General features: G+C 37.4%; 1 protein-coding gene across 1 annotated transcript; it reads right to left on the reverse strand.

Moving 5' to 3' along the window:
* Positions 1-622: 622 nt before the first annotated feature.
* On the reverse strand, positions 623-6,744 carry LOC137049982 (zinc finger protein OZF-like). Its single transcript, XM_067428731.1, has 2 exons — positions 6,231-6,744; positions 623-1,954 (listed from the first exon to the last, which is right to left on the reverse strand). The coding sequence occupies exons 1-2, from the start codon at positions 6,742-6,744 to the stop codon at positions 1,125-1,127; spliced, it is 1,344 nt and encodes a 447-aa protein (XP_067284832.1). The 3' UTR covers positions 623-1,124.
* Positions 6,745-9,677: the final 2,933 nt, after the last annotated feature.

A 9,677-nucleotide genomic window follows, 5' to 3' on the forward strand; every position in this document is an offset into this window, starting at 1 on the left:
TCAGCTTTGATTGTAAAATGCCATTGGCTCTCGTGTGTCTCGTGACCAATCGCGTCATTCTAAAGAGTCCCGTCTCGTGTATCATTTGAATCAGAAATATGAACGAGTGCGTGTGTGTTCTGTTTGCAAAGGGGTGCGATCATCATTTCAACGACTAAAACATTAAAGATCAACTCTGTTCTTCATATGAAGATATCGTATGACTTCAGAAGACTTGGAATGCAACACGAGTTAATACTTTTATACTGTTTTTTGGTCCGTTTTTGCAATAAATACATGTGACTGTACATTTATTTGCCTGTTACGTGTTTTATATTGTTGAGAGTGGGTTGGTTTAGGGTAGGAGTTGAGTTAGTTGCTCCAAAATATAAAATTAGGCTATAAATATTAATTCTGTGAGTTCAGGTTGGCGGAATCACACGCCGTAGACACACATGCGGATCGCTCAAAATGTGTACAGATAACACGGCACTTAGCTTTAGAAAGTGGTGTGTATGTTTACGCGAAGTCATGATGTCATGTTGGACAGGAGCACATCCTCAAAATAACAAAAGCCACATGTGCACACAAGACAGGACAAAGTGACAAAGTCCTGTTTTTCATTCAAGAGCTCTCTCTCTGGCTGAAATGATAACACTATACTAGGACTGGAGAGAGCGCTTTAAAGCTCCTCAGATGGTTAAAAATATGGGTTTAAAATCTTCAAGCAAAACACAAAAAGGCAAACGCTTATCATGTTCATTTAGCAATCATTCTCGTTTCCAGTCTGGTTATGTATTATAGTTGATACAGATGTATACTTCTTTTGACATGTACAATAGTGACTAGTTCATTCTTCATTCAGCATTCATTAATACATTGGGTTTTTATTCTGTCTCTGGCTTCTTTACTCTGCTCAAGTCACTGGACATTATTTGGGAATTTAGACCTCTAAGTTGATTTAATACCATAAAAATAATCAACACATTATTCAGTCTCTCAAACACGATGCGATTCCTTTCTGTGAAATTCTTTCCACGCAGACAACATATAAAAACAGTTTCTCATACATGAATGATCATGTTGTACTTAAGGGCTATGTCATTCCTAAAACCTTTCCCACAGTGAGCACGTGTAAACGGCTTCTATCTAGTGTGAATTCTCATGTGCCTTTTAAGGTGTCCTTTTCGTTTGAAACAGTCTCCACATTGTTGGCAGGTGAAAGGTTTCTCTCTAGTGTGAGTTGTCATGTGTAGGTTAAGGTTTCCTTTTATTTTGAAACATTTTCCACACTGTTGGCAGATGTAAGGCTTCTCTCCAGTGTGAATTCTCATGTGCCTTTTAAGTTGTCCTTTTTGCTTGAAACTTTTTCCACACTGTTGGCAGGTGAACGGCTTCTCTCCCGTGTGAATTCTTATGTGGTCTTCAAAGTTTTGTTTTTTACTGAAACTCTTTCCACACTGAGGGCAGGTGTAAGGTTTCTCTCCAGTGTGAACTTTCATGTGCTTGTTAAGGTTTACTTTTCGTTTGAAACATTTTCCACACTGTTGGCAGGTGTAAGGCTTCTCTCCAGAGTGAATCCTCATGTGGTCTTCAAAGTTTTGTTTTGTACTAAAACTCTTTCCACATTGAGGGCATGTGTGGGGTTTCTCTCCAGAGTGAACGCTTATGTGTCGGTTAAGGTTTACTTTATGTTTGTAACATTTTCCACACTGTTGGCAGATGTAAGGCTTCTCTCCAGTGTGAACGCTCATGTGTAAGTTAAGGCCTGCTTTACTTCTTAAACTCTTTCCACACTGTTGGCAGGTGTAATTACTTGTAGTTCCCTTATTTGGAGCCTTTTTTTGTGACAAAGTACTTTTAGCCTGTGGGCAACTAAAAGGTTTTTCCCTTGTTATGAAATAATTATTCTTAAATTGATCTTTCTCTTCCATTTCATTCAGTTCTTCACTCTCCTCTTTCAGCACCGTCAGCTCTAAGGCAAAAAGAGACAAATGCGCATTAACAAAAGTTTAATGACACAAAGCAACAGACAATAAAACATTTAGACAAAGTATCAAAACCAACATGCCACTAGTTTATATGCCCATGTGGGACAGAGTGTGGAGGACCCACATTTTCTTCTTCCCCCTAAGATTTAGTCAATGTCTCACGAGTTAGTATATACATTTTCTGAAGCTGATTTTGGAATTGACTGACATAATCAAACACATTTGTTTTCTTAGGGTCCTTCTCTCTTTTATAACTTTCAGTCGTCCTCTCACAGTATGGCCTAAGACTAGCTCTGAGGGTGGGACAAATGAACCAATAATCAGGAAAAACAAGATGGGTGAGGTTAAACAATGGACAGGAGAGCACATGGCACAAGGAAACATGAGATAAGCCATGTGCTCACACAAACATGACAAACACAAGCACATGGCCAGCAGAGACAAATTACAAGCCATGTGCTCACACAAAGACAAGACAAATACAGGAGTGCCAGGACTCGGTCACAAAACCAAGATAAACTAGACCGAAGTGACAGAACCCTGACAGATCTGTACCAAATGCCCCATTGTCAACATTAGCCTTAATGAAACCCCAATGTGAAAAAAAGATGAAAATAAAAATATCTGGGTTAAGTTGGACAACAGTTGCCACCTTATCTTAAGTCATGTCTATAGCAGATAAACCTTCAGTTTTTACCCTTCAGGTAGGATGATACTGAGATGGGTTTTATTCATAATTGAACAGTTATTTAAGGGAAGTACATTGCATTCATTCTCTGAGCTTTAAAAAAAACATTTATGTTATCATCAAGTGATTTCTTTCGGTACATTCAAATAAGTAACTATATTAAAACTCAAAAAAGACAAAGAAATAATTATGGAAGCCCCAAGTAATGTGGAACAATATTTCATTGATATAAAGAAGCAAATATTTTAACATATATTTAGACATATAATAGTATAGTCATTTGTTGCACATATATGCAAGTGAGAATCATGAGACCAAAGGAACGGCCTGAAGACCTCAGAGACAGAATTGTGGCAAGGCACAGATCTGGCCAAGATTACAAAAAAAAAATCTGCTGCACTTAAGGTTCCTAAGAGCACAGTGGCCTCCATAATCCTTAAACGGAAGACGTTTGGGATGACCAGAACCCTTCTTAGAGCTGGCCGTCTGGCCAAACTGACCATGGGGGAGAAGAGCCTTGTTGAGAGAGGTAAAGATGAACCCAAAGATTACTGTGGCTGAGCTCCAGAGATGGGAGAAAGTTGTAGAAAGTCAACCATCACTGCAGCCCTCCACCAGTCGAGGCTTTATGGCAGAGTGGCCCGACGGAAGCCTTTCCTCAGTGCAAGACACATGAAAGCCTGCATGGAGTTTGCTAAAAAAAAAACACCTGAAGGACTCCAAGATGGTGAGAAATAAGATTCTCTGGTCTGATGAGACCAAGATTGAACTTTTTGGCCTTAATTCTAAGCGGTATGTGTGGAGAAAATCAGGCACTGCTCATCACCTGTCCAATACAGTCCCAACAGTGAAGCATGGTGGCAGCAGCATCATGCTGTGGGAGTGTTTTTCAGTTGCAGGGACAGGACGACTGGTTGCAATCGAGGTAAAGATGAATGCGGCCAAGTACAGGGATATTCTGGACGAAAAACCTTCTCCAGAGTGCTCCAGACCTCCGACTGGGCCGAAGATCCACCTTCCAACAAGACAATGAACCTAACCCACACAGCTAAAATAATGAAGGAATGGATTCACAACAACTCTGTGACTGTTCTTGAATGGCCCAGCCAGAGCCCTGACTTAAACCCAATTGAGCATCTCTGGAGAGACCTGAAAATGGCTGTCCACCAACGTTTACCATCTAACCTGACAGAACTGGAGACGCTCTGCAAGGAGGAATGGCGGAGGATCCCCAAATCCAGATTTGAAAACCTTGTAGCATCTTTCCCAAAAAGAATCTATATTAGATGGCTATACTATATTATGGCTATAATAGATCAAAATGGTGCTTTATTAGACAATGCTGAGCAAAGGGTCTGAATACGGACCATGTGATATTTCAGTTTTTCTTTTTTTTTAATAAATCTGCAAAAATGTCAACAATTCTGTATTTTTCTGTCAATATGGGGTGCTGTGTGTACATTAATGAGGGGAAAAAAAGAACTTAAATGATTTTAAAAATGAAAAGTGAAAAATGAATACTTTCCGTACCCACTGTACCAAGGTTATTTTCGTAAACGAAAACTGAAACTAAGACTAAAACTATTGGTCAAAAAACATTTTCGTAAACTGAAATAAAATTAAAAAATCTGAATAAATAAAAAACTAAAAGTAAACGAAACTAACTTCTCTTACTAAAAAACTAACTGAAATAAAATAATAATTAGCAAAAATAAATATTCGTTTTCGTTATTAATAAGCTCTCTTTAATGTGGTGGAGAATCTGACTGTGGCGGTTGAGCGAGTGTCTGTATATTGCGCAACTGCGCGTGAAGTGATCTCTGAGGAGATTCACCGCTGTCCTGTGACGGACGCGTGCAGACAGGCAATACATCGCCAGTCCTAAACGGCAGTTCACAAAGAATCAATGCGTCCGTGGCAGTGAAATGGGAAATAACACGAGGTAATGAGATGCACGTTGAACTTCTTTTAACTTAAGCTCACTGTTTTAGAATCCCGTTTCTTACGCGACGAGAGACGCAGGCGCAGAAGTCAGCAACTATAGTAGCAAGTAACGTTACTAGCCTACTGTGCGTTTGTGATTTCATGTTTGCATAATATTGACAGGCTCAAAGGTGTTATCATAATCATTTACTACTAATAATATTATTGTCTGTGTGGAGACATTTCCCCACAAAGTAGGGAATACCAGGACACACACACGTTTGTTTCACTAGGCCTATATAAGTGAGGACATGGACTTCCAATGATTTTATATCAGGTTAATTATATTTTATATCCCCTAACCCAATCCCTATCCCTATCCCTAAATCCATCCCAAGGACGTGCAAAACAATAGATTTAAATAAAAACATGTTTTGGCCGATTTATAAGCCTTTTTAACTAGTGAGGACCAGTCAAATGTCCTCACTAGTCAGTTATCATATTATTTTACTAGATAAGTGAGGACATTGGTCCCCTTTACAATTATATCACAACAAACACACACACACACACACACACACACACACACACGTGTTGGCTGTATTCAGATGACTTTAGCTGTGGTCTTACACTGCTAGCCTACATTGTACTACTGAAGAAATTAAAATAAGCTTTTAATTGTTTAACAATATTTCATCTTTGTTATGAATGAGTTTGTCTGGAATTTATAATTTTTACTTTTATATTTTACATTGCATTTATTTTGTTCTTTAAGATAGATCCTCTGAGTATTAGCCTATGTCAAAAATATCAAATATAATTTTTTAATATCAAAATATAATTTATTTCATTTTTAATCTCCAGATCGTTGTTTGTATAGGTCATAGTTTGACTCAAGCTTTTTTGCTCAAAGGTGAAGACCCGACTTTATGCATGTTTTGTAAGACCTTCCTGGGTTTAACAATAATGCTCGTTTATCAAGTTATTTCACTTAAGGATGTTTAGTAAGATTAAACTCTAATCTGTGCAAACATTAAACTTTGCTGAAATTAAAAACCTTGATTTGGTCTCTACACTTCATTATGGTAACTCTGCTAAACTATAATTACTAAAACTAAAACTAAATAAATAAAAACTAAATAGAAATGTATTTGCAAAATAAAAACTAAACTAAAACTAGCAAAACCATTTGTAAAACTAACTAAAACTAAACTGAAATTTGTAGCAAAATTGAAAACGATAATAAAATAAAAACTAATTCAAAAAAGCAAAACTATAATAACCTTGCACTGTACATCAGAACATCATAGAGATATGGGGTTGGGTCTTTCATATCATGCTAACAAACAGCACTTGCAACATGCTAGCAGTAAATAGTTACATCCTAATAGTGATTAGCTAAGTGTTAAATCAGGCTAAGAACATGCTAAGAACTCTATAAAAAATGAATGTCCAACTTGAAAGTCGGTTCTTCTCAGGTTGAAGCCAGCACAGTTTTTGTCTGGACATGTGATGTCTGACCCGCTCCATACCAAATAAAACCACTTGACACTCGTATCGACATTCTTCAAAATATCCTTCATTTCTGAAGAGATGGACATTTTAATAAGGATCAAATGACCGAGTTCAGCTTTGAGAATGAAACCAACCTGTTTGCTCCTCAGTTTCTTCATGCTTGACTCTGAATGTTTCTTCAATCTTCACGTCTTCATGCTTGACTCTGAATGTTTCTTCAATCTTCACGTCTTCATGCTTGACTCTGAATGTTTCTTTAATCTTCACGTCTTCATGCTTGACTCTGAATGTTTCTTCAATCTTCACGTCTTCATGCTTGACTCTGAATGCTTCTTCAATCTCCACGTCTTCATGCTTGACTCTGAATGTTTCTTCAATCTTCACGTCTTCATGCTTGACTCTGAATGTTTCTTCAATCTCCACGTCTTCATGCTTGACTCTGAATGTTTCTTCAATCTTCACGTCTTCATGCTTGACTCTGAATGTTTCTTCAATCTCCACGTCTTCATGCTTGACTCTGAATGTTTCTTCAATCTCCACGTCTTCATGCTTGACTCTGAATGTTTCTTCAATCTTCACGTCTTCATACTTGACTCTGAATGTTTCTTCAATCTTCAGGTCTTCCCTCTCCTCTTTGGTAAACACCATCTTTATAATAATGTATCATGTGAATCTCAGTCACTTCACCAGTCGTGCAGCAGTCATCAAGTGTGACTAAAGCAGAGAAACATTGTGTTTTTATAGAGATTTCAGGAGGCCGTCCTTACAGGTGAAGATAAAGCAAACAAAGCATGTAAAGGATGTGAGCAGTTATAGGACCAGCTCTAATCCAATCAGCACAACTATAGCCCTGATTATCATCATAGACATCAGGAAGAGTCACACCTTCATTCACACTTAACTCAGATATTGATTAGCATCAACAATCACAGTAATTAAAGTCATGATGAGGCAGAATCAGCAACAGCCATTAAAGACAAAAGGTGAAACGACACACCATGAGTTTACATTTGTATTCACACACACCTGAAACAAGAAATTCATTTTAAACATTTGTCCTTCTGATGGCTTTCTAAGGTGAAATCATTTTACCAAACTAGTTTAAAAGTTTGTCTTGTTACTGTAAAAATTAGATAAAAAAATATTTTGTCAGCCAAAGATGGTAAAAACATGAGTGAGAATTTATTTTTTTAGTCTAAAACACTACAGTATCTGTTATTTTTCTCGAAATGTTGTGACTTTTCCTCAGCGTCCTGAAAATGCATGTTTCAACAAGCTGAAGTGTTGTGAAGTGTACATATGGAAAGTGTATAAGATCTGGTTGTTCTTGGGTCAATTTGAACTATAGACAGCTATTCAAAAGCAACTGTACAGACCCCAAATACAAAACACTTCTTTGGTGTATGTCAGAGCTCTTTAACTCTAGTCATGAAGTGAAATTGTCTTGCATCGTTTAACATTTTAATTTCTACGTTTGTGAAAATAAAAAAAGTTGTTTTACCAGTAAACTGTGTGTCACACCTCCACTGATGACCATGTAAGCACTCTTCAATTTCCATATATGGTTTGAGTAATCTGAACCATATATTTACATCATTTTCATAATATTTATGGAGTAGATATGTTATTCAGAAGTAGTTTGAGAAGTAATGTTAAAATATGATTTTAATTCAATCTCTAAAACCCATAGAATCAGGGCGCATATTGTAGTTTGACACGGCATCACAAATGGAGAGTCTATCGCTATTTATCCATTGGTCTGTCATTTCTTTTGTAAATCAGTCACCAAATATGAAAACTAGAATCTGAAAGCTGTGAAATAATATTTTTGTCAAGATTACTTTAGAAAAAAGATTAAGATCTTATAGTTTTTAATCTATAATTGTAAACTCCCCACATGTGTAGGTCTTTAAAACATTTTTTTTTACAAGAAATTAAAATTGGAAATGAATTAAAAGTAAATTATCTGTACTTGCTTCTATTCTTTTTGCATAGTGTGATTTTTGCAGAATTTTATTCAATCCAATTAGGGTCAATTGACATGAGGGTTTAGTGCAAAAACCTAACACAACACAAAAACAGAAATGAAAATTATATCAAAGCAATTAGTTGACACAGAATTAGTTCAGTTCATTCAAGGGTAAATTTAGGAATCAATGTTATACTGTAATGTGAACATGAAACATGTAACAAACCGCAGTAAATATATATTCTAAGCAGCAGAGCATGTCAATCTTGTTTTGTAAAGAATTTTTACACACAAATAAAAATTGTATAATGATGCCTGATGTTAGACATGAATTAAGTGTTTTGTTAGTTTGAGTGCATTTTAAATATAAAGTTAATTGCTGTGAAGTAAAAAACAAAACAAAAAAATCTGTTTTAAACCTTCTTGACAAATGTATAAATAGTACGAGTATATATGTATACGCGAAAACTCATATTGGCGTGTCTATGCCCCGCTGTTTTTGGCATGCATATGATACGCACTTTATGGCGTATTATACAAACGAACCCCCCACCCCACTACCCTAAACCTACCCAAGAGGGTGTCATATATACGCCATAAAGTGCGTATCATATGCACGCCAAAATGAGTTTTGGCGTATACATTCCATGACATTGCACACTCGTACTAGACTCCAGAACAAAATCTTAAGTCCAGGGGATTCATTGTTTTAGTTCAAGTTTTACACATTTCGCAGTTGTGGATCATAACCGGGTTGTAAGTGCTGATTAAAAATGCCAAAGAAGAAACAGGAGCAAGAGACAAAAAATAGAGAGTAGGCAATTTATTGAAAACTGCATTTAAACTGAAACAGGTCATTCATCAGCTGATCAAAAGTTTAAGACCATAGCCATAAAAAGGTCAAATCTGCACAAAAATATGGCTTTCATGTCATTGTCCTTCAAGCAGTCATACTGTCAAGATCTCCTGATGGCAAAGGCAAAAAGGCTTTTGAACGTGGCAGGATTGTTGAGCTGCACAAGCAAGGCCTTTCGTAACGCGACATCACTGCTGAGGTTGGACGCAGTAAGACAGTCATTTTACATTTCTTAAAAAATCCTGAGCGTTATGGGACAAAAAAGTCAAGTGGTAGACCCAAAAAGATTTCACCTGCACTGAGCCGCAGGATCCGACGGGTTGTCCGTGAAGACACAGGTCGATCCTCAACCCATTTTAAGGCCCTTACTGATGCTGACTGCAGCCCAATAACCATAAGATGTCATCTACTAGAGAAGGGCTTCAAGAACAAAAAACGTCTTCAAAGGCCACGTCTCCTCCCACGACACAAACTTGCCAGTTTAGAATTTGCAAGGGAGCACCGAACATGGGACATTGAAAAGTGGAAGAAAGTTTTATTCTCTGACGAGAAATTTTTTACCTGGACGGTCCTGATGACTTCCAACGTTACTGGCATGACAAGGAGATCCCACCTGAGATGTTTTCTATGTGGCCCAGTGGAGGAGGCTCCATCATGATCTGGGGTGCTTTTTCCTTCAAGGGGAAAATGGAGCTTCAGGTTGTGCAGGGGCGTCAAACGGCGGCTGGCTATGTGGATCTGTTGCAGCGGGCATCC

Source organism: Pseudorasbora parva, chromosome 20, assembly GCF_024679245.1.
Source record: "Pseudorasbora parva isolate DD20220531a chromosome 20, ASM2467924v1, whole genome shotgun sequence".
NCBI classification, from domain to species: Eukaryota; Metazoa; Chordata; class Actinopteri; order Cypriniformes; family Gobionidae; genus Pseudorasbora; species Pseudorasbora parva.

Excerpts from the sequence above, each read along its gene's own strand:
- LOC137049982 (XM_067428731.1), bottom strand. The coding sequence starts at position 6,744 with ATGGTGTTTACCAAAGAGGAGAGGGAAGACCTGAAGATTGAAGAAACA. Across the intron at positions 1,955-6,230 it reads AGAAACTGAGGAGCAAACAG|AGCTGACGGTGCTGAAAGAG; the intron begins GTTGGTTTCATT and ends TTTTTGCCTTAG.